This window comes from Vitis riparia, chromosome 4, assembly GCF_004353265.1.
Source record: "Vitis riparia cultivar Riparia Gloire de Montpellier isolate 1030 chromosome 4, EGFV_Vit.rip_1.0, whole genome shotgun sequence".
NCBI lineage: Eukaryota > Viridiplantae > Streptophyta > Magnoliopsida > Vitales > Vitaceae > Vitis > Vitis riparia.
The window spans coordinates 20,467,705-20,491,813 of record NC_048434.1 but is presented as its reverse complement, the minus strand read 5'-3'; the positions used below and the strand labels follow the sequence as shown (position 1 = coordinate 20,491,813).

At 39.1% G+C, this 24,109-nt stretch overlaps 1 protein-coding gene across 1 annotated transcript in view; it reads right to left on the bottom strand.

Moving 5' to 3' along the window:
• LOC117912940 (transcription-associated protein 1) overlaps nucleotides 1-24,109 on the bottom strand; it is a 58,366-nt gene that overhangs the window by 19,770 nt on the left and 14,487 nt on the right. The window contains exons 5-21 of the mRNA XM_034827756.1: nucleotides 19,764-19,872; nucleotides 16,417-16,512; nucleotides 16,207-16,269; nucleotides 16,044-16,103; nucleotides 14,495-14,563; nucleotides 14,283-14,364; nucleotides 14,057-14,109; nucleotides 13,875-13,973; nucleotides 12,568-13,800; nucleotides 11,097-12,086; nucleotides 10,690-11,025; nucleotides 9,973-10,231; nucleotides 9,658-9,880; nucleotides 9,180-9,570; nucleotides 8,592-8,741; nucleotides 8,252-8,473; nucleotides 7,887-8,108 (exon numbers count right to left, since the gene is read on the bottom strand). Of these exons, the coding sequence (XP_034683647.1) occupies nucleotides 7,887-8,108; nucleotides 8,252-8,473; nucleotides 8,592-8,741; nucleotides 9,180-9,570; nucleotides 9,658-9,880; nucleotides 9,973-10,231; nucleotides 10,690-11,025; nucleotides 11,097-12,086; nucleotides 12,568-13,800; nucleotides 13,875-13,973; nucleotides 14,057-14,109; nucleotides 14,283-14,364; nucleotides 14,495-14,563; nucleotides 16,044-16,103; nucleotides 16,207-16,269; nucleotides 16,417-16,512; nucleotides 19,764-19,872 (4,657 nt within the window). The remainder of the gene's footprint in view (nucleotides 1-7,886; nucleotides 8,109-8,251; nucleotides 8,474-8,591; nucleotides 8,742-9,179; nucleotides 9,571-9,657; nucleotides 9,881-9,972; nucleotides 10,232-10,689; nucleotides 11,026-11,096; nucleotides 12,087-12,567; nucleotides 13,801-13,874; nucleotides 13,974-14,056; nucleotides 14,110-14,282; nucleotides 14,365-14,494; nucleotides 14,564-16,043; nucleotides 16,104-16,206; nucleotides 16,270-16,416; nucleotides 16,513-19,763; nucleotides 19,873-24,109) is intronic.

Below are 24,109 nucleotides of genomic sequence, written 5' to 3'. Positions count from 1 at the left end.
GAGAAGGTTTTCGGAGGTACTAGATGAGCTGGCTTTAAGACATTTGCCTCTTCAGGGGGGTCCTTACACGTGGAGTGGGGAGTTAAATGGCCAATCCAGGTCTAAACTGGATCGTTTCCTGATTTCGAAGGATTAGGAAAACCATTTTAGTGGAGTGTCTCAGTGCACACTCCCAAGGCCTGTGTCTGACCACTCCCCAATCCTGTTAGATGGGGGTGAAGTTAGGAGAGGTCCTATTCCTTTCCGTTTTGAGAATATGTGGATGAAGGAGGAGGGATTGAAGGAGCTTCTAAAGGGCTGGTGGCAAGGCTTTAATTGCAGTGGTTCATATAGCTTTGTCCTCTCAGAAAAACTAAAGGCTTTAAAAGTTAAGCTGAAGAATTGGAATAAGGAAGTCTTTGGTAAAATGGGGGTGAACTTGAGGATGGCTTTGGGCAAAGTTTCTTTCTGGGATGAGCAGGAGAGGTAGAGAACGTTAAACGAGCAGGAGTTAGAGGCTAGAAAGGAGGCCAAGGAGGAATTTAAAAAGTGGGCGATTATGGAGGAAATCTCGTGGAGGCAGAAATCAAGACAAATTTGGTTGAAGGAAGGAGATAAGAACACGGGATTCTTTCATAAGATGGCGAACTCTAACAGTAGAAGGAATTGTTTGAAAAAGATTAAAGTCGGAGGTATCTGGCTTTCAGACGATCAAGATATTCAAAGGGGAGTGGTGAGGGCCTATTAGGACCTGTTATCGGATCCTGGTGGCTGGTACCCAAGTATGAGCAGCTTGGAGTTTGATAGAATTGGTAGAGAGGAGGCTGTCAGGCTGGAGGAGATGTTCCCCGTGGAAGAGGTGTATCTGGCCCTTTCGGAGCTGAACGGGGACAAGGCTCCTGGACCGGATGGATTTCCCATTGCCTTCTGGCAGTTTTGTTGGGATTTTGTCAAAGACGAAATAATGGGATTCTTTAAGGATTTTTTTGAGAAGGGGAAATTCGTTAGAAGTCTTAACTCCACATTTTTGGTCTTAGTCCCCAAGAAAGGTGGGGCTGAGGATTTACGTGACTATAGACCCATCAGCTTGGTGGGTGGGCTGTACAAGATTCTCGCCAAGGTTCTAGCCAATAGGCTGAAGAAAGTAGTGAGTAAGGTGGTGTCTTCCTCCCAAAATGCCTTTGTTGAAGGAAGGCAAATCCTTGACGCAGCGTTAATTGCTAACGAGGCCATAGACTCGCTGCTGAAAGGGGATGAAGCTGGTGTGTTATGCAAACTAGACCTAGAGAAGGCTTATGACCATATTAACTGGGACTTTCTGATGTCAGTGATGCAAAAAATGGGTTTTGGGGAGAAGTGGGCTGGCTGGATCAGGTGGTGCATCTCCACTGCATCCTTCTCAGTTCTGATTAACGGTTCGCCAGCGGGTTTCTTCCAGAGCACTCGAGGGTTAAGGCAAGGGGACCCCATTTCCCCCTATTTGTTTGTCTTAGGAATGGAGGCCTTAAGCTGCCTCGTTAACAAAGCGGTTAGGGGGGGCTTTCTATCCAGCTGCAGGCTAAGGGGTAGGGGAGGAAATGGGATTCAAGTATCTCATCTGTTATTCGCGGATGATACGCTGGTCTTTTGCAAGGATTCCCAAGACCAAATGACTGTCCTAAGCTGGCTTTTAATGTGGTTTGAAGCCATTTCTGGTCTGAACATCAACTTGGAAAAGAGCGAAATTCTGCCAGTGGGAAGAGTTGAAAATACTGAGGTATTGGCTTCTGAATTGGGCTGCAAAGTGGGTTCTCTTCCCTCCACCTACTTGGGGTTGCCTCTAGGTGCTCCTCACAAATCGGTGGTTGTGTGGGATGGTGTGGAAGAAAGGATAAGGAAGAGACTTGCTTTGTGGAAGAGGCAGTTCATTTCTAAGGGGGGGAGAATCACTCTCATTCGGAGCACTTTGGCTACCATGCCAATTTATCTTATGTCCTTGATGCGTATTCCAAGAGTTGTAAGATTGAGGCTTGAGAAAATCCAAAGAGATTTCCTTTGGGGTGGGGGTGCGTTGGAGAAGAGGCCTCACCTTGTAAAATGGGATGTGGTTCGCTCTCATAAAATGAAGGGTGGCTTGGGGATCAGAAATTTTTCTATCCTCAATAGGGCCCTGTTGTATAAATGGAGCTGGCGTTTTGCGGCTGAAAGGGAGTCTTTTTGGAAACTTATAATTAGCACGAAGTATGGGGAAGAAGAAGGAGGGTGGATCTCTTGTGAGGTTAGGGAAGGCTATGGGGTGGGGTTGTGGAAGGAAATCAGAAAGGAAGGTGGGCTGTTGTTTAAAAACGTTTCCTTCACCGTAGGGGATGGTAGAAGGGTGAAATTTTGGAAGGACATTTGGTGTGGAAACATTCCCCTTTGTGAGGCATTCCCTTCTCTGTTTGCATTTGCGATATCCCAAGATGCGTGGGTAAAGGATTATTGGGATTCTATGGGGGATGCGGGGGGATGGTATCCTTGTTTTTCTAGATCATTTAATGACTGGGAGCTGGAGGCGATGGCGAGTCTCCTTTCGGTCCTTCAAGGTAAGAGGCTCAATGTTGGGATGGAGGATAGAATGGTGTGGAATGCTTCTAAGAATGGGATCTTCTCTGTAAAATCCCTTTACAATACTCTTGATTCAGGTGGTGCAGTCCCGTTTCCGTGGCGTATCATTTGGAGCCCTTGCGTGCCTACTAAGGTGGGTTTTTTTTCTTGGGAAGCTTCTTGGGGGAAGGTACTAACCCAAGATCATCTCAAAGCAAACAGATGCTTCTTATGTTGTGATGATGAGAAGACAATTAACCACATCCTTATTCATTGCCCCAAGGCGAGGGTGCTGTGGAATCTTGTGTTTACATTGTTTAGGGTTAATTGGATCCTTCAGCTTACGGTTAAAGACACTCTCCTTAGTTGGTCCGCTTCCTTTGTAGACGAGAAGCGTGGGAAGATTTGGCAGGCAGCCCCCCTTTGTTTATTTTGGACGATGTGGAAAGAAAGAAATAGGATAGTTTTTGATAATGAGGCTTTGTCGATCCAAAGTTTGAAAGTCTCCTTCGTTTGTAATCTTTTCTCTTGGACTAAGTCTTGTTTAGATGGAGAGCCCCGTTCCTTAATTAACTTTGTAGATTGGTTGGGATCTAATTGAGGGTTGGTGAGTGTAAGCTTCTTTGTGCTTTTTGTTTTTGGAGCTTCTCGTGTATACTCTCTGTATGCTTCGGGTTGCCTTCTTGTTTCCCTCTTTTAATGAAAATTTCCTATGTTTATCTATCAAAAAAAAAATATATCAAAAATAGTAATCCAACAATTATAATCATGGTTCAAAGTCACAATATCAGTCACCGACTCGGCAAGCCCCGAGGCACATCGATATCAGGTGATATGCAAAAATTCTAGTTTAAAAGATCAAAACAATTTAAAAAGATTACAAAAATAAATACAAATAAATAGAGTTAAAAATTAATAAAATAAACTTCTATTATATATAAAATTATTCAAATTATGATAAAAGCATACCTTCAGAATGATTTAGAAAAATATTAAAAATCTAAAAAAATTTATTTAATCACTTAATTTTAAATATGCATTATTGAAGATGAAAATAATAAAAAGTGAATTTATTGCTTATAAAAAAATTTAAATTAAATATTTCGAATTTTTTAATAATATTTTCAATCATTAAAAAAATACATCTAGGAATCAACTTTAAAAAAAAATAAACATAATTTTTCTTTTCAAATATATTTTAAATAAAACAATTATAAAAATGGAGAATTTTTATTTGAATGAGTATATTCAAATATATCCATTAATTTGAATTTTTATATTAATATTCATTTCCTATTTTATTTATGTAAACCTAAATACTCATTATTAATTTACTATAATCCTAATTCCCATCAAATTTCCATTATCCATTTAAATACAAATATTCACCACATATTTCATTAACTACTTTAAAAACAAATACCCACCCAAATTTGTAATCCTATCAAATACCCATAACCTATTCACCTAGCAAACACCCATTCCCCTTTTTTGCACAATACCCATTTTCCCTTTAAAATGACAACTTTGAGCTCTCTATTTCTCTACACAATACTCATTTTTTAAGGCTCACAAAATAGCCCTAAAAAGATGCAAAAGGATGGAGATGCAAAGGGTCTGAACTCCCATACTTCTTCACTTTCATGGGTTTCGATCTTCTCCACTTATCCACCATTTTCGTTCCAACATTAACATTTTTTCCATCACCCATCACTCGAAGAGCTTAGTTTGGACATAATCTCGGGGCTATTTCAAAGTTTCTATGTGATTCACCAAGTTTATTCACGAGTCAACCAAATATTGGACTCGGGTATCGGTCTAGTACCAATCATGGCCGAGGCGGATACAACTTAACCGAGTCATACCGGTCTCGACTGAGATTTTGAACCCTAAGACTAAGCTCATACTTGGGGAGAGTGGAGAACTTGGAGGGGTTGGCCTTTGAGTTAGGCTACAAAGTGAGTGTACTCCCGACCTCTTATTTGGGCCTTGCTCTAGGAGTCCCTCATAATTCTTTGGATGCTTGAGATGGGATGGAAGAGAGGTTTTGTAGAAGATTGACAATGTGGAAACAACAATATATTTCCAAAGGGGGGAGACTAATACTAATTAGGAATACTTTGTCTAACTTGTTGATTTACTATATGTCTTTGATCTGAATGCCAAGGATAATGAGATTAAGGTTGGAACAAATTCAAATGAACTTTTTATGGGGAGGAAGGACCTAGAAAACCTCATTTAGTGAAGCAGGCTACTGTTTGTTTAGATAGAAGGAAAAAAAGCTTAGGAGTTAGGCGTATTTCTTCACTCAATAAGGCCCTACCATGCAAATGGAACTAGGGCATTACAACAAAAAAGGAGGTTTTCTAGAGACATATTATAAGCAGAAAACATGGAGAAGAAGAAGAGGGTGGTGTTCTAAGGAAGTGAGCAAGGGCTATGATGTTTGGTTACAGAAGATCATATGAAAATTTGTGGGAGGTAGTTAGTTGTAGAATATACTTCTCTTTGGGCAATGGGAGAAAGGTAAAGTTTTGGATAGATAATTGTGTGGCAATGAACCTTTAAGTGTTTCTTTTCCCTCCTTAGTTGCCTTAGCTAGTTCAAAGGAGGCTTGGGTGGTAGACTTGTGGCATCATTCTAAAGAAAGATGTGTTTGGACTCCTACTTTCTCTAGGTGCCTAAATGATTGGGAGATTAAGGTTGTGGAGCACTTCTTGGCAAGGCTACAAGAGGGGGCGATAGTTAAAGTTGGAGAGGACAAGATGTGTTGGTTGGAAACAGAGTGGAACTTTCTCCATCAAGTCCCTTTACTCTAGCATGGAAGTGGGGAGATTAAAGCCATTCCTAGTAGGTATTGTGTGGAATGCTTGGGTTCCACCTAAGGTGAGCTTTTTCACTTGGAAGGCAACTTAGGGAAAAGTTTTGACTCTTGATCAGCTACAACGGAGAGGTTGGACATTGGTCAATAGATGCTTTCTATGTCACATTCGCTAGGAGTCAATTGACAACATCCTTTTGCATTGTAAAAAGGCAAGGGTGTTGTGGCAGATTTTGTTCTCTCTTTTTGGTATTTCATGGGTGATTCACTTCCCTATCAAAGAAACTCTATTAGATTGCATGGCTCATTTGTTAGGAGGATGTGAAAACAAGTTTGCGAAGCAGCTCCTTAATGCCTTTTATGGATAATTTGGAAGGAGAGAAATAGAAGAACGTTTGAGAATATGGAACTCTTTGATCACCCATCAAAAAAGAAAAAGAGAATGTGGAGCTCTATGATCAAAGATTGAAAGTCCTGTTTCTATGTTGTTCGATTTCATGGTCCAAATTGTTTATCGAAGAAAGATCGATGTCCTTATTTGATTTCATTGATTGGTTGAGTTCATTTTGAGGGAGTAGTTTTTTCTTTTCCCAATCCTTTTTTGGGCACTTTTCGATGACTATTGTATGCATCGTGTGTGCTTTGGTGTGTCCCTTTTGGCATTTTTCAATACTATTTACTATTTATCTATCAAAAAAAAAAAAAAGAGGTAGTTTCCAAGGCTTTGTTTAGGTTGTTGTAAGCAGACTTGGTTTACAAGCAAAAAGTTCATCGTAGGGATTTCTGATTTTTTCTAGGTCTTGAGGGTGTTTTTTTATTTTGGGTTGTGGTTTGTTGTTTCCCTCCCTTTGCTTGCCTTGTGGCGCATTTTCTATTACTCCATGTGTACTTTGTGTGCTTTTTCCAAGGGCTCTTAATATATATCTGCTTCATTTATTCATCCAAAATAAATAAATAAATAAAAATTGCCCACAAGACTGATTAGCCTAAAGTCCTATATTCCACCCCTTTCTTCTTAGGAATGAGAACCAAAAATGTTGCATAAAGGCTACATTCAATAGCCTTCGAATGAAATTTCTCAACTAGCTGCATCACCTCTCTTCCTACTAAGGCAAAGGAAACTTCCAAAATGCCACTGAGAAACCACTGTCTGACCCTAGCATAAACTTAACGCCCCACTTACCTACCAAACAAAACATCTCAAGGCTTTCATCTTTAATACATACATAGCATCAGCAACCTAAACCACATTGCTTCTACCACTCTTCTTGGGGTTTTTTTGGCAACATCCACATAGCTGACTCCTTCCATTACTAAGGAGGTCCCCACTGAACTTCTCATTGGAGCATAGACTCGCCCTCTCCATTTTTACCATCAAATTCCTCTATACCCAGTTCTCTCAACTTACTACCCATGATAGCTCATGTCAAACCACTTAGGAATAATAATGAAGTATCTTCCTCCCTCCACTTATAACAATGATCAAGGGTCTCTAGAAGCCAAGCCCGCACCCCTGATAACCTTTACCTCTTTCCACTATCTGCACCTTTACACGCCCATTTGCCCATCTGGAACACAGCTCAAGGGACTTAGAATCAACAAAGACCACCTTCACTCTCTTCGTTCTTCTTGCTATAGTATTTCAATGCTGTCTTGGAAGGAACATATCATCCTTCTTCCAAAGCCACCAATTGAAGCTAAGATGGCTTTTTTTTTATAGCTAACTTCATTTTTTTTAGGTGCATGAAATCAAACTTGGAAATAAAAATTTCTAGGAATGTAAAACCTCTAAAGGAGCAATCTAGTTTATTCTATTATTCCAAAAGATAAAACCAAAAACATAATGGCTTAAAGGTGATCATTCACCTAACATTGAATATCTTCCAAATGGAGGAAGAAATACCCATGGACTTTATTATCCTCTTGAGCTGGAAACTTATATGTTCCAATCCACATGTAGACAAAAATCAAAGCCAAAGCTTTAGTTTCAGGAGAAATATTGCCAAACCAAATGAACAAAGTGGGGGACATCAGATATTTGGGGAAAAAAAAGTGACAAAAAGATCTAGGAAAATAAATAACACACTCACTTTAGTGCACAAACTCAAGCCTATAAAAACTCAAAAGAGAACTTTTCTACAAAGAAGAGATAGTCATTTAATCTTTGACAGAGTTATAAATAAAGTTGAAGTTGTCAATAAGATATGGTGCACTCGGACCAAGAAAGGTATTCATGTAGCACAACCAACAAGCTAAATTGTCGCTCTCATTTTCCTTACTGCAAATTGGAGAGGCTGTGGTAATATTCTGAATTTTTAACTCCAAATAAATTTCAATACTTCAAGGGCAGTAATAGCAAATTTCCAAAGGAGAAAATAGATATATTCATTATTTAGCAGATGCCATAAGCATTTGTTAGCCAATGGATCAAAAAATATGAGCTAATAAATTTGGGCATGAAACAGTAAGCAATTGAAAAATACAAGGTGAATCAAATTTATAGCCATAAGTGTGTAGGCACCTGGAGTATAATCTTTTCTGGGGCCTGATATGCCTCCAAGAAGTGGCACACGTTGACAAATGCCCACTGCTTGCTGGCACTGTCTTCACGTTTGAGATGATTCCAACCAAACTTGATAAGTTCTTTCCTGTGATGAACAAGATCATTTTGAAGATACTTAAGAAGCAAGGTGGCGAGCTGCAAAAGCTCTATCCTTAAGGGCTCATCATATTCAGCAGAAACCTATGACAGAGGCACCAAAAAGTTAAGGAATAAAACAGAAAATATGAATATGTCCAGGACTGAATCTGAAAATTAAAAGGGCAGAAGGAAATGGTAAAGAAAAATCATGACAGACTAGAAAATGAAACAAAACAAGAAATCACCTCTTCTGGAGGATCCAGAAGTTTGTCAACAATTGTCTTTATAATAGCAGGCTCAACAACCTCCCAACTTTGGTCATTCTGGAAAGCATGTGCTAACATAGGAAGAATGAGCATTTGCATTACAACAACCAAGTGATCATGACCAAGTTGTTTTGATTGGAAAAGGTTCAAAAAATGCAACAGAAGTATTTTCTTCATATTGGGTGGATATCCCTCGGCAACCTGAAAGGGAGGAAAATGATTAATGCACTATCAACAGACAAAATAGACAATAAAAAGAGGCCAATATAAAATAGTTAAGCTAAGGCAAAGTAAGCAGGGCATTCCAAAATTCACATACCTCAATGATATAGAACTCCTTCAGAAAGGTATAATCAATGCGGGTATGAAACAAGAAAATCGAGAGGATATCAAAAAGAACATTGACTTCATTTTTATCATGACGCAGATAGTTCAGGAAGCATTTGACAAGCCACTTGCTTTCTTTCACCTGGAGTTTGTCGATCATGTTTAAAATAAGATCAGAGGCACACATAAAAATGAATAATTATTCAAGGAAAAAACATTTGCTCATGATGCATTTTTCTAAACAACAGAGCAGCAAACAAGAAAGTTTTCTTTATTGATCACTTTTAAAACAATAGGGAAAAATATGCATATCCCTCACCAGTTGAAGCATGAAAGAGGTGCAAGATGCAGCCTTAACTAATCAATGTTTTGCAAGGCATATAAACAGGAAGAGCACCACCTAATTTCAAAAACTCAAGGTGTTCTATAATTGTCTTGACTCATGGTGAGCCTTTAGAAATCATTCAAATATTTAAAGTGAAGATGGAATGAAGAAAATATCTAACTGTATTTTATCTAATGGAGAACAAACAGTAAAAAAATTATTGTCACACAAAGCCTAAATAGCAATCAAACTTACTTGCACCAAGTTCAGCTCCTGTTCATTGTGTAAACGAGTGATTCTTGCTGGTGATTTCCAAACAAGTACTAAGGTATCAAACACAACACGATTACTTTGCAACCAGCCAGGCATCAGTTTAACCATTGTTGAAATTAGAGCAAGTCCCTGAAAATAAGCATCTGAATTTGCACTGGGGCCTGAAGATGGTGGAATAGAACTCTCAGTTTGAGGGGTAACGAGGGCTTCATCACCCGTTATGGCAGCAGACGGATTTAAAAATCCTGGGGTCATTGATGCATCAGATCTTGGTAAGAATTCTGGAAAGGCACTTGCAAGTATCTTCTTTGGTGACTTTGCAAGTTCTTCTCTCAAGGGCTGACCAGCATCCGAACGTATTATATACATGAACCTAAATTTTACACCCAAAAGAGAATAATACTGAGCAAAGTGTCAATTTGATGGAAGACACAATAGCAATCCAGAAACTTAACCTCACCGCCTGAAGTATTTTGGTTGACTAAGTCGAGCAAGAAAATAGTCAACAGCAAGAGTTGGATATCTATTCAAAAATTTGGTGAGAGGAAGACGATATGGACTGTTAATCTCACTGTAAAATTGTCCAGGGGGAAGAGCCCCTTCCAAATCAATAGTCAATGTAACAAGTTCATCAAGGAACTGTGATGCGGCAATGGGAAGCAAGTGAAAAAGCTCAATAATAGCTGCATAGAACAGAAAAATCAACCATTACATCAAGCATGTGGTGCATGCATGTGAAAGCAACTATTAACAGTAAAAACAAAAGATTATTTACCTGCTGCAATTTTAGGTTCTTCACCAGCTTTCCATGATTTCTGAGACTGTGCAAGCTTTTCCGGTTCCAACCATTTCTTTAGGTGCTCTAACAACTTACCACCCAAGGTAACATTAAACCACGTTGATAGAAGTTCCAGTAGGCGGGCCAGACCCTGAAGAAGAGGCATGCTCAGATTTTTGGTATGAGCCAAGTTAACTAAAATAGGCCTGAGGCTACTTTGTAGAAGTTCCTTAGGCATCCTTTGTTGGCTGATAACCTAAAAGACAATAAAGCAAGAATAAGTTCCTTGAGAATTCAAAAGAAAAGGCACACAAAAAAATATATATATACACATTGTAAAAATCCAAAAGAGAAACTTAAGATACTTAAATTGTATGCCACAAGTATAGCCTACCAAGTCATAATTCCCATGTACATGTTCCTGGAAAAATCACCTTTTTATCTGACACACATAGGATAACTGCTAATAAAATGATGGGAGACCAAAATGGATGTATCATATGGTAATCCATAATTCCTCAACCATCCACTATTCTTTTACCAGTTAAGCATGTGTTAAGAGTAGAAAATTAAAGATCAACCAACCAAATCTACAAAGGAGCAAGAGAACTTATGGGCAGAACCATCAAAGCAAGGCTGCATTATAACAATTGCTGTCTGTGTTGTATACACATTATGATCAAAATAAAAAACGCACAAACTAAGAAGCTCAACCTGTCGCAGGCCCTCCTTTGCTACAGCAACAATTTCTGGAGTTCGACATGTCAAAGACTTGAAAAACATGGAAATGATCTTTGCGCGCAATTCAGAATGAGCTGGTGTTTTAAAATCTGCCCATGCCATTGCAGTGCAAAGTAGTTCAATGCATGCTGTTCGAAGTTTATTTAGTGATGTGGCCACCTTTGGGTTCATAAACTTCACAACCCATACAGTTTCATCAGCCTCAGCTATTTGCAATGCTTCTTGCAGGAAATTAACCAATTCTTGAGACAACTTCAGAAGAGGGGGCCTCAAAGACAAGCAGAAATTCAAAGCAGTAACAGTACCAACCTGAATTCCATTGAATTAAGTTAGTGAAGCAAAATTTTAAACTATAAAGACAATCATGTAGGATATTTTACCTGTTGATCAACAGTTTTTAATCGAAGGGGCCGCATTATAAGAGGCTGAAGCAAAGGTTGATATAAAGGCTCAAGCAACTCAGATACCTCACTACCTGTCCTACTAGCCAAAAGTTCCAAACACGATTGCACATTCTTTCTCACATTAACAGATGCATTGGCATTGAACAATTCTGAGGCCAGATACTCAACAACTCCTTGAAAACTTTGCCTGCGGGTTTCATTATTTGCTTCATCAACATTATTCACCACACGAAGAACCTGTGTAAGCACCTGACTTGTCTCTTCCTGCTCTTTGTTAGCATAAATAGGAAGTCTTTTAAGAACATATACAAGCCCCCGTACTATTTTTACTTGAAAAAGGCATAAAGTCTCAACAGTGACCTTTCCAACCAAAGCACCAAGTCCCATAACACCTCCCATTTGTGCTTGCCATGTACTTCCATAGCAACAGTGTAAGAGACGGGGCAGAAGCTGCTCAAAAACAAGGATGCGAACACTTGGAGGTGGTGAATATACAGGATTCATTGATGGACTAGAGACAATCATAGGAGTACCAGGACCTCCTCTTGACATTAGCACATCAGCATGTTTTGACCGAGCAAGGAACAGAAGAGATTCTGCAAACACATTTAGTGCACTAAGAGCAGCTTTAGCATGGAGCCTATTTTCATCAGCTAGCACATCAACCAATGCATCTAAAAATATCAAAGGATCCAACTCTTTCAGATTAGAACTTTTTGACCGGGAACTAACATTGGCACTAGATGAATGCATAGGACCCCCGCTAGAAGCACTCGGAATTGAAGTATTAGTTGAATAATCTATATGAAATATCATTGCAAAATGGCGACATACATTCACAACAAAATCGTCCTTAGGATCAAGGAGATCTGGTTCTGCACTGGCAGCAATTATTGTCATCAAAAGAATCTTGAAAACAGATTTCTCCGCCATAAGTTGAGTTTTTGTCTTTACACCCAAGTCAGCCTGCAACAGATTATTTAAAGAAATGGTGATGAATTTTATAGGATTATATATTTCATTTTTTAGTAACTCACACCAAAGTCAATCAAAAAAAACCTAACATCAATTATCAAGCAAATAAATGCCTATTCAATATTCAGTAAAGACAAGGGGAGTGTCTGTACATGTGCACAGCACACAAAGTAACAAAACCAACAACGAAAAAAACAATAATAATACTTTAATAGGAGGGCTTTATGAGCAAAGACATAATCATGAATTATGGACAAGGGGACCAACAGAATGTTTCACACTAATGCCACTATATTCAAGATACCAACACCTTTTATGACTAAGTTCAATTTGGAATATATAAGTGAAGAAATAAATAACACATTACTATCATGAAAATGCAAGATTTAAAAGAAGAAAGGATCTAGAAATTAAAACATTAACGGTTGTAGGTTTCACACACCAAGCCAGATGGCTGTACTAAAAAACGAACCTTTATATCTGATGAGTCAGTCCGGCGCCAAGAAGCATCCACAGAGGAAACTAACAAAGTTGACAATTGTCTCTGTGTAAATGCCTCTTCAGTAACAATTCCTGGCAAATTTAACTGAGATGCTAAGCATACACGAAGGAACTTTAAAGCTTGCTTTCGGTAGAACGCATCCATGCTCCCATTTTTGTGCATGACTGCTGCTACAGCAAGGTTGATGCAACGATCCAGAGGCACCAAAAACGGGGTCGAGGGCTCAAAAGTAAGAATCAGGCGAAGCCCGTGCTCTGGGTTCTCCTTGCACTCAAGGGCAAGGGGCTCCTTGAGAAAGCGTCTGTTACGGCCACCTAATTTCCCAAGGAGTTGCAATGATCTTCCACCCCAAGGATAGGGTGCTGGCCTTAAGTGAGACCACAAGGCTAAAATTACCTCGGACATAACATTTGCCATACTAGGTTCCAGGAAATCAGGATTCAAGCTATCCACCCAAAATTCAAGTGTTCTTAACCCTAAACTCACAAGGTCGTCACCTCCGTTGAGACACAAAACTAGAGGCTTCATAAGGCGGGGAAGGAAAGGCAATAACGAACTTAAGCGTGAAGGCAAAGTTAAGCAAAGCTCAAGCAAGAGGTCCCTCATATCTTCTCCAGTAGGTCCCTCAAGCATACCCAACAACATATTTAGGCAGGGTTGCAAGGTAGGAATCAAATCTCGCAGTAGTAGTTCAAATTTTCCTCCTGCAAGTGCTCGAAACATTGTTCGGAGTAGTTGTATATAACCAAGGGGCCTCTCAACTTCAGTAGCATTTTTCATGCAAACTTCCATAATGACAGGCACATGAGGCTGCAAAATACGTTCCATATCTGAAGGGGCCTTGGGTACAGCTCCAAATAGAAACCGAAAGAGGTGCAAAACAAGTTTTGATGCAGGTGAATCTGGATGCTTCAAAACATCAAGTTTGCTGCTCACTAGGAAATTTACCAAAACATCTGCAAATGGGCGGAACACCTTAGGAGCTTGCAAAAGCGTAGAAAATATATGAACTAGCTGAGTGTTGCTAATCATGCACTCAAAAAGCTCTGGCATGCACAATGAGAACATGTCCATGAGATCTCGAGGTTCCATAATAGCCAAAATCTGAGAAAAAAGATTGAGCATTTCCCTCTCCTCATCCTTCTCCTTGAAGAGAGCTAAGCAGTGAACCCCACTCTTTAGGACACCAGATGCTTTCCACACCTATCAAAAATTGAAGTCAGACAAAGCTAGCCATGACAAGAACATATTAAAACACATCATTTTGTGCTTAATACCTCATCTTCTCTCATCCCTTTGAATGCTTGAGGTGCTGGTAAATTAGATGTTGGTGAAACAAGCACCTGTTGATGTGTACCAAGTGTTGAAGGGGAAACCTGAACCATAGGAACCACTACATAAGGTAATGAAAATCACACCTACTAGTTAAGGATGAAACTCATTTGGCGCATAGAGAAACCTGAGATCGGGGTAGATGCGCATGAGTGATGCTCCAGATAATAGTCTTCATTCCTGCAGAGCATCCAGCCATAGGTTGTTTGGTGTCAAAAACACGATTCATATAATAACAAAAAACATTATTCAGCAGCAATTTTCATTAGTAAAGGAAGAAAGAATACATTTGATACTTCATCTATGAAGTTACTAGAAATGATCTGAAAAAAGAATGGAAGAGGATCAAATACCCATGACCAAGGTCTTAATCAGATGCTTGCAATCACTGACTTCCTTAGAATGCTCCATAGGGACCTGCAAGTTCAGAACAGCCTGCAACCAAAATAAATGCTAAGAATGGTAATGGGGACCCTAGACAACCAACATAGTGATTTTAGAGAAGAATTTTAAGACAAACTACAGAACACTAAGTTGACTTTTGAAATCCAAGAAGTTGTCAAACCTGCACAGGTAGTTCAAGCTTGGACCTCAATGTGGCTCGATCTTTTCCCTCCTCGCCTTCTTCCAGTAGCTATAAACCAAAACTGGAACTAATTAGTATTAACAAATTCATAAAAGCAAACATCAGGAAAAGGGACAAAAACCATTAGTGATACAACAAGAAAGGCTCCCAAAAATGGAAAGAAAGCCTTATCACAGGTACCTATTCAAATGTAGCCCTCACACATTAACATGCTAAAAAGTGACTTGTTCAACAATAAATGGAGATATGAGATTTTGCCCAACAATTTGGGATCCACAAATATGTAGAAGAAAAAAAATTGAGACTCTTGCATTTAACATGAAAGGGCAAACATATCTAATTTCGCACACTCATTTTTCTGGTAGTTAAGTAGCACAATCATCACATTTGGACCAAGAACCAAAAATAAGAACAAATGCCAAAAATAATGGAATCCTATTATACACACTAAGGTTGGAAAACAGTGTCTGTGATTTGAACATTTCATGGACAATGGCAACTGTTTCCAAGAAATGTGTGGATAAACAAAAATGACCCTCTCCGTCTGCAGCTACCCTTCTTAGAGTCTAGTTTTCTGTATATATATATAGCTCCAGAATCAAGTGATAACCAATCTCTCACTCTCTAACACAGTAGACCTACAGCATAATAAAGTCAAAGGCTAAGACAGGTCAATTGCTTAAATTAAATAAATTAACCACCAACTATGCTCAAGATCAAAAGCATTCCCCGAAAAATTGAAAAATTAGAAAATCAATTTATCCATACAGAGGAAAGAAAAAAAAAAAAACACAACAAGAAAACTGATTGGACGATTAAGATATGTCAAGTGATAACCAATCTCTCATTCTCTAACAGAGCAGGCCTACAGCATAATAAAGTCCAAGGCTAAGACAGGCCAATTTCTTAAATTGAATAAATTAACCACCAACTATGCTCAACTTCAAAAGCATTCCCCTCAAACAAAGACATGTACAAAGATAGAAATTTAATGATTATTCTTCATTGCAGAGCAATAGCAAGAGTTTGCAAGTAGGTTCAGGTAAGCCCATACTCTAAGCCAAGGGCTCTTTGAGAATAAAGAATGTAAAGCTATGTGGACAACCAGACAGTCAACCAAAAGTAAATTTTGAAAAAGGAAGCCAAGTTTGCCCTTAAGAGTGCTTTTGGGCAGGATTTGTGGGCAAACCTATGGGTATTGGGTCAAATCAAGAATTCCTGATCCCAGATTCCTTCACTAAATCAAGAGAGTAAACAACTACTGAAACTTAACTAAATGTCTAATCAGGAAACCGCTAAAGGAAGATAAAACTGTAAGCTGATCTGGTGCCACATAAGCCTACTCTTTTTTTACAATTAAATTGTTCATAGTCTACATGTGCTAACAACACTTGAAACATAGAAAACATTTTTCAGCCACAATTTATATTGAAACAAGAGGAAAGAAAAAAACAGAGTCAGAGAAATACTAAATGGAAATTTGAAGCCACAATCATAACATTTTGAAATTGTAATCAATATTGAGTACCTGAGGAATGGTGCGCTTGAAAGTACTAAATTTCCCAACAAAAGCATCCAAAATTCGCCCCTATGGAGTAGACATAAGAGTCATTCCCAAAAACATTAATATAAATTCTGCAGTAATACTAGTTGAAGAAAATAGAGCATAACGATTAGGTTAATCCCCAGACCAGTAAAATCCTTGCTTCATCCATTGATGGTTGATCCACACCCTTCTCAAAAATTGGCTCCACCTAAAGCCCAAGAAGATAAATATCCATAAAAAAAATTGATCTAATGTTTGATTATAACACAACAAACACCTGACTTGTAAGAGCCAGGTCAGGAAAAAATGAAAATACAATATGTGGCTCGCTTGAAGAATGGGTAAGAATATGAACCAGATTCAACATCAACCGAGCACAGGTGGTATGAATGCTGAGTGATAATGAGGCATCATGCATATTACTTGAGAACAAGTAAATAATCCGTGATAACTGCACCACAATTATATGAATGTGTCAGTAGGCAAGAAATTAATCCAATAATGATACATGATAGCAACACCATAGACAAGTATCTGTTAGCAGCAACAGGTAAAGAACAAAAATAACAGCAAAGGATCAGTCCAAATGATTTTCCTCCCTTTTCTGAAGAGAACTAGAGAAGAGTATACATTAAAAGGCCAGTAGAGGGCAAATCCTAGTAGACAGGAAGCATACAGAGACCAGTCAACCAGAAAGGATCAGTTCAAATGTTGACAAGGACCTCAAACAAGTAAGGAAAAAAAGTTTTAAAAAAAATGTAAAATATTAAAGCAGGAAAAGTAAAGTTGACAACAAAAGACCAGCAACAATGCCGAAGTAACACCCAGCAAAAAGCTCCAGTATTAGCATAGCCATGTGCAACTCAGCATTATTGAAAGTTTAATTTATGGGTTATTGATGCAATCATGATAGGCAGCAAGTTTGTAGTCTCAAAAGACAGAAAATCAGGCCCCTAAAGGAATACTTTAGGCTGATTGACTTAAGATTTAGTATATTTCAGTTTTATAGCCTTTTTCTCTTGATCAGAAACACATATTTTGTTACCATTAAATTAACAAGTATAAAGAAGGATGACAAATCTTTCCCATATTGCGCAAGCAACAATACAAAATAAAATCGAAAGAAGAAACGTAAGTCTATACTGCTCTGGAAAGCAAAACTAACTGCACAACTAAAGATGGTTGCAACATTAATTCAAAAAGTCACTCAAGACCACTAAGGGAGCTAGTTTTATAAATTTTCTTAATTTAGCTCAACAGAGCTTGCTGTGTTAGGCATACTTTAGGAATTTTGCCAAGTGTCGATTTGGAGCAGTTTATGATCTTTTTCTTTTCTTTTCTTTTCTTTTTTTATAAGAGTATTTGTATTAAAAAGAGGCACTAAAATAGCAGCCCGTGATATACAAAAAAGATACACTCACCCCCTTACAGCTGAAACAAAAAAACTATCCAAAAAGATATACAAGAGACAACCGCTCCCTCAAAGGGAGCCCACCCAATCAACAAAATCAATTAACGTCGAAGGACCATCTTTTATAAACATCTTAGTCTCCAACCATAATAAGTATACAAAAGAACCTTCTAGCCTTTGGATGGACAGCACGTCATCTTCAAAGCAATTCTATTTCTTGCCTTCCAAACTGTCAAAAAAATGCATGAAGGACCTGCTCTCCAAACTCTCTTGCTCTTTTTACCCACAAAAGACCCATTCCAACTCAAAAAGGTTTCCCTAACCAAAGAAAGAAACACCCACAAAACTCCAAAAAGAGTAAAAAAATCTCCCACAAAGCCCTTGTCATTACAAAATGGAGAAGTAAGTGATCTATGGATTCCTCATTCGTTTGACAAAGATCACACCTATTTGCTAAAGCCCAACCCCTCTTCTAGATTTAGTCCAACGTTAAAGTTTTTCCCCATGAAGCCTCCCAAGTAAAGAAGCTTACTTTTGGCTGCACACAGGAATTCCAAATGATCTTCATTAGGAAATAAACTGAACAGTTTGGCTCGAAGGCTTTGTAGAGAGACTTTACAGAGAATTTGCCACTCATCGTTGCCGTCCACTACTCTCCAAAGTTAAAGTTTATGATCTTTTGTTAGGATGTATTTTAAATCCGTGTAATCGGCTGGGACTAAAATGTTTACAAATATGTTGAGGTCCAAGTAAAAAACAGGTTTAAGTTACTTATGGGTAAAATAGCTTCCAGTTCCAGAAAGTTGGAGATGAAGTATGCATCCATACCTATATGCTGTGATAGGTTATGTAACGTCAGATTGGAGAATAAAAAGGTACTATTTTCCTTTTCTCTACCATTTTTTCTGTAGACATTAATTTTTTGGCTGAATTTATGTTGATACCCAGCCATTTTTACTGGGAATTGCAGAAACCATTTCCAAAATCATATTTTTGTAAATGTTTGGTGATAGTAAGGATTTACATGAATCCATTATTGACTTTTGACCAACAGAACTTTTTCCAGGCTGCATAAATTGTTCCTGGTTCTGGTTTATATCACACTGCAATCCAGCATTAAAATCCATATGTTACGTAGTTATTTATAAGCACGGACTTTCTTCCTCTTAACTGTTCAAGAAAGTCCACCTCCTCAGTAACAACGAGCATTACACAGATTTTCTACTTTATGATTAACATACAAAGAGTAAAAAAATAAGCTAAAGAGAGATAGATACACCATGATGACCAATGGTTTCATATCAAAATACCAATCTGTTCCTATCCTATGCAATTATATATTTCAATATTGTATCATAAAATAACATGTATTTGAATTCCAAAAATGACAAGATAACCAATACCAACAACAGCACATTCAGTGCTATCAAAGGTGATGGCGAAGGTTGCCTAGGCCACCAGGCGAGTTGGGGCAGATAAAAGTTGCCTCTTGAAGACCGAAGCAAGGCAGCTTCAAAGAGACAATGCCTAGGAGTCACCTTGGGATAAGGCTTGAGGCATGGAAGCGTCGCCTTAGACCATCACTTAAGATTAAAGATACTTGGATGAAATATTATATTATCAATAATAGCGACAATGAGATGGATTACTATGAATCTTGGCTTGATAGAAGTGATGATAATTTTAATTTCAATGATGACTATGATGATAATACCTAAACTTTCTCTAGGATGTTCATTCTCTTACTTTGTTTTTTATTCTAATTTTTAGATGTTAGGAAAATTAGAAATATACATTTTGATCAGATGAATTTCTCTAAACAATATGATATTTCTTATGATGTGAGGTATAACATTTAACACTTAGAATAATTATTACTATTTTGCTAATTTTATAAGACACCACGAGGGATGAAAAATTAATAGTATTGATTGTTGAAGATGATGCTTATAGTGGTCAAGTAGCAAATAGGTAAATATATGTATATGCTTTATTGCCTTGTTTTTCGCCTTTCGTCTTGGGCTAAAAGGAGTTCTATTGCCTTAACATTCCCTATTGCTTTTGACAACATTAGGCACATCGAACAGCAAATAAATACTTCATATTAAATCAAAAGAAGCCCATAACATGTGATAAAATATCCTCAAAGCATGACAAACAGAAAGAACAAGTAAACACATAAACACCTGCAGCATCTAAGTGACAACCAATGCCTAATATCACAAGTCAAAGGGAATTAGAATAACAAAAACAGAATAATGTTGCTTAAAAATTCCCAGAAAAAGCAACACCTGTGATAATGAAAGGTCCCCTCGAACATGATGAACAATCTCTGCCAGTAGACTATAAGCCAATGGTCTTAATGTCTCAAAGCATGCCCGGCCTGTTCCCACCAGAACCCTATTTCAAAAAGAAAAAGGCATTGACCAGAAAATGCTTAATGCAAGAATGAGCAAAAAATAGACTCTTATTTGTATCAAAACAAAAAAAAAAAAAACCAGAATTACATAAAAGACTTGTCAGGAACCCAAGATTACAGTCCTTAAAAAAATTCAACTAAAGCACAAAGATTTAGAAACACAGCAGTGCTGACTGGGCTTTCAATGTCTCTGAATTAAATGGTAGCTCAATGGAAATTGTACAAGTAGCCCTTGAGGCCAGGGTCGAGTGATAAAGGCCCAGGATTTCCTATCAGGAAAAAAAAATGGAAACTGTACAAGTATGATGCCTGAAAGAAGAAATCATGTGCAAACACAAATAATGAGTGTAAAAGAAAAAAATTCACCCCAACTAAGCAAAAGAGTTATATCAGTCTCAGTTTAATTGAGGTTTTTCTTTTTTGGTTCCAGATCATTAAAACAAAGATACAAAAAGTCTTAATCCGTTTTTTCCTTTTCTAAACTTGTCTCACCAACCAAACAGATCAATAAAAAATTGGATGTCTTAATATAACACACCCAATGAGTGTATGTTTGCCGAAGGAGACACTATCAACCAATTCTTAGTTTTCTAAGCATTTTCATGCAAAATAACAAAAATGAAAATCATATTTCATGTAATATGGAAAAACTACAGCCTCAGCCATCATGATCTCATCAAATATCCATTGAAACTTCTTCTATCTTGACCATAATATGATAGAATGAGACTATAATGCACCTGCCTCTCATTGCTTTAAAACCTTCAAATTGATAAACACACCACTTGATTAATTAAATCAAGCCTCTCCCTTCATGGAGAGATTGGTCACTCTTGAGATTGACTACTCAACAACAGAGCATGGGTGATCATCCAAAGGAAAACAAATGCGACAAACAATAGAAGACATGAAAAAAGGAAAGGGTACACGTAATTATTTAATATGATACAAGGAAAGGGGAGAAGATAGACAATTAAGGAGGGAATAATAGAAATCAACAATGAGAAAATGAGGAAAAGCGAAAGCAAAGTGAATGTAAACCTACTTAATAGTTTTCTTTTCAGTAAAAAAATGTATTAAATAGCACCTAACAAAAAGGGGAAGTATACAAAAGGCACCTAAGGCTACAGCTATGCCCTTTTCCTTAATCCCTACCTAAAAAACCAAAGAAATCAAAGCAGGAGCTGAACATACAATCTGGAACAAGCGTACACAGTACTAAGGGTACAATTTTTTTTTTTTTGATACGTAAACACAAATATATTAGCAAAGGCAAACGCCGCAAGGTACACAGGGAGTATACGAGGCGACGACGGCCTCACAACAAAAGACCAAAAAACAAACAAAAAACCCACCAGCCCTCAACTGGAGGCTAGCCACTCCAGGAAACCTATAAGGGAGCGGGACTCCGCACCATTATACAACTTAGCCCACCCCCACAAGTTACAAACAAAAGAATATTTAATTTTCTGTATAGCAAGCTCCCCCCCCCCCTAAATGCTAGTCTATTCCTTTCTTTCCACACCGTCCAAAAAATAAATAACGGTATAGATCTCCAAATTCTCTTCCTCTTTTTGCCCACAAAAGAGCCCTTCCAGCTGATAATCACCTCCTTTACAGTTTCTGGAAAAACCCATTGGGCTCCAAACAGGCTAAGAACCATCCCCCACAACACTCCAGCCACTGTACACTGAATAAGAAGATGATTCACATTTTCCTCCTCACTACCACAAAGGTAACACCTGTTAGGCATCTGCCATCCTCTCTTTGAAGCCTATCAATAGTAAGAACCCTTCCCCAAGTCGCTTCCCAAGCAAAAAACGCTAACTTGGAAGGAACATTCTCCACCCAAACTTCTTTTTTGGGAAACATAGGGATGCTATGGCTGGTCACCAGCCCATACGCATCCTTGACTTCATACTTCCCATTTTTTCCCCCCTTCCATACAGCCAAGTCTTCCTCCAAGGATATTCTTTGACTCCTTAAGATTTGTAGCAATTCGTCAACCCGGGTCAGCTCCCAATCATTGAACCTTCTAATAAACCTAAGGTTCCAGCCTCCTTGGCCAGCAGACTGGTCCCATAACTCCCCCACAGTGGCACTTTTTTGTGCAGCCACATTAAAGAGATTAGGGAATCTCCTGGCCAGCCCCACATCCCCACACCAAGTGTCCTTCCAAAAACTGATTTTGGTGCCTTTTCCAACCTTAAAAGCCATATTGTTCCAACACCAATCTGCTTCTTTCATAATATCCTTCCAAAGCCCAACACCAAAAGCCCCATTTGCTTTTTTAGTTCTCCACCCAAATTCCTCTTGTCCATACTTAGCCACGAGAACACGTTTCCACATCTCCTCCTTAGCATGAGCAAACCTCCAAACCCATTTTCCAAGGAGGGCTTTGTTCAAGAATACTAGTTTCCTCAAGCCAAGCCCCCCTTCTCCTTGCTCACACACACCCTCTCCCAACTGACAAGGTGAGCTTTCCTCTCCAAACTTCCCCTCCCCACAAGAAGTCTCTTTGCACATTTTCTAGTCTTCTCGCCACTGACTTAGGCATACGGAATAGGGACAGCTGGTATAGTGGCATGCTAGCCAATGTACTCTTTATAAGGGTGATTCTACCACCCTTAGAGAGATATTGCCGCTTCCACAAGGCTAGTTTCCACCTCATCCGTTCCTCCACCCCATCCCACACGTAGCTAGCTTTATTTGGCGCACCCAGGGGCAGCCCCAGATAGGTTGAAGGCAGCTGCCCAACCTTGCATCCCAATTCCACAGCCATCTCCCGGATCTCCTCCACCTCCCCACCGGAATAATCTCACTTTTAGCCAAGTTAATCCTCAGCCCCGAAGCAGCTTCAAACCAGCATAAGGTCCAACTCAAACAGGTCATATCTTCTTTCTTAGCCTCGCAAAATACTATGGCATCATCCGCAAAGAGGAGGTGAGAGATGCTAACAGCCTGCCCCCTACCCCTCTGGATTCTACATCCAGTGATGCAGCCCCCTTCCACAGCCCTTCGAATCAGGACACTCCAGCACCTCCATCCCCATGATAAACAAATATGGAGATAGGGGGTCGCCTTGCCGGAGTCCCTTAGAGCTAGGGAAGAAACCAGCTGGCTCCCCGTTTACTAAAACCGAGAACTTGGCAGTCGATATGCAGCTCCATATCCACTCCCTCCACTTGGCCCAAAACCCATTTTCTCCATTACCCTCATCAAAAACTGCCAATTGACGCTATCGTACGCCTTTTCAATATCTAGTTTGCAGATTAGGCCCTTCTTTCCTTCTTTTTTCCATGAGTCAATCACCTCATTTGCGATTAGGGATGCGTCCAAATCTGCCTTCCCCTTACAAACGCGTTCTGGTCATATGAAATCACTCTATCCATCACCTTCTTCACCCTATTGGCCAACACCTTAGCCAATAGTTTGTATAATCCGCTCAAAAGACTGATCGGGCCTGAAGTCCTCCAGCTCCTCCGCTCCTCCTTTTTTGGGTATCAGCACCAAGAACGTGGCATTGAGACTCTTAGAAAGGTGTTATGTTCATGGAATTCCTTGAACATCTCCAACACCTCCTCCTTCACAACTCCCAGCTGAATTGCCAAAAGGCTCCCGTAAAGCCATCCGGGCCTGGAGCCTTGTCCCATTCATGTCCATTAGAGCCGAGTGGACTTCCTCTTCCATGAAAGGCCGCTCCAAGAGTCCGCCTCTTGTTGAGTAATCTGGTTCAGATTTAAACCCCCTATATCTGCCTTCCACTCCGAGTCTTCCGTTAATAGCCGATGAAAGGCGTCTACTATCCCGGTCCTAATTGCATTCTCCTCTGACAGCCAGGCCCCCTGATTTTAACTCTTTCCATGGCATTCCTTCTTCGGTGCGCATTTGCCATTCTATGAAATACCCCGTATTTTTGTCCCTTCTCTTAGCCACAGCTCCCTAGATAGCTGCCGCCAGTGAGTCTCTTCCAGCATGACCCACTTAGCATATCCTTCTTTTGCTTCTTTCTTTCTAGAGAATTCCTCCTCAGACAACCTCCTCTCACTTTCCACTTGGTCCAATAGTCCACTTGCTGCAAGGCAGCCAGTTTATTACTCTCCAAATTCCCAAACCTCCTTGTTCCAGATTTTAAGGTTTTGTTTAATTCCTTTCAGTTTTGTTGCCAATTTATAGCTAGCCTACCACTAACCGATATCCACTGCCACCAACTCCTCA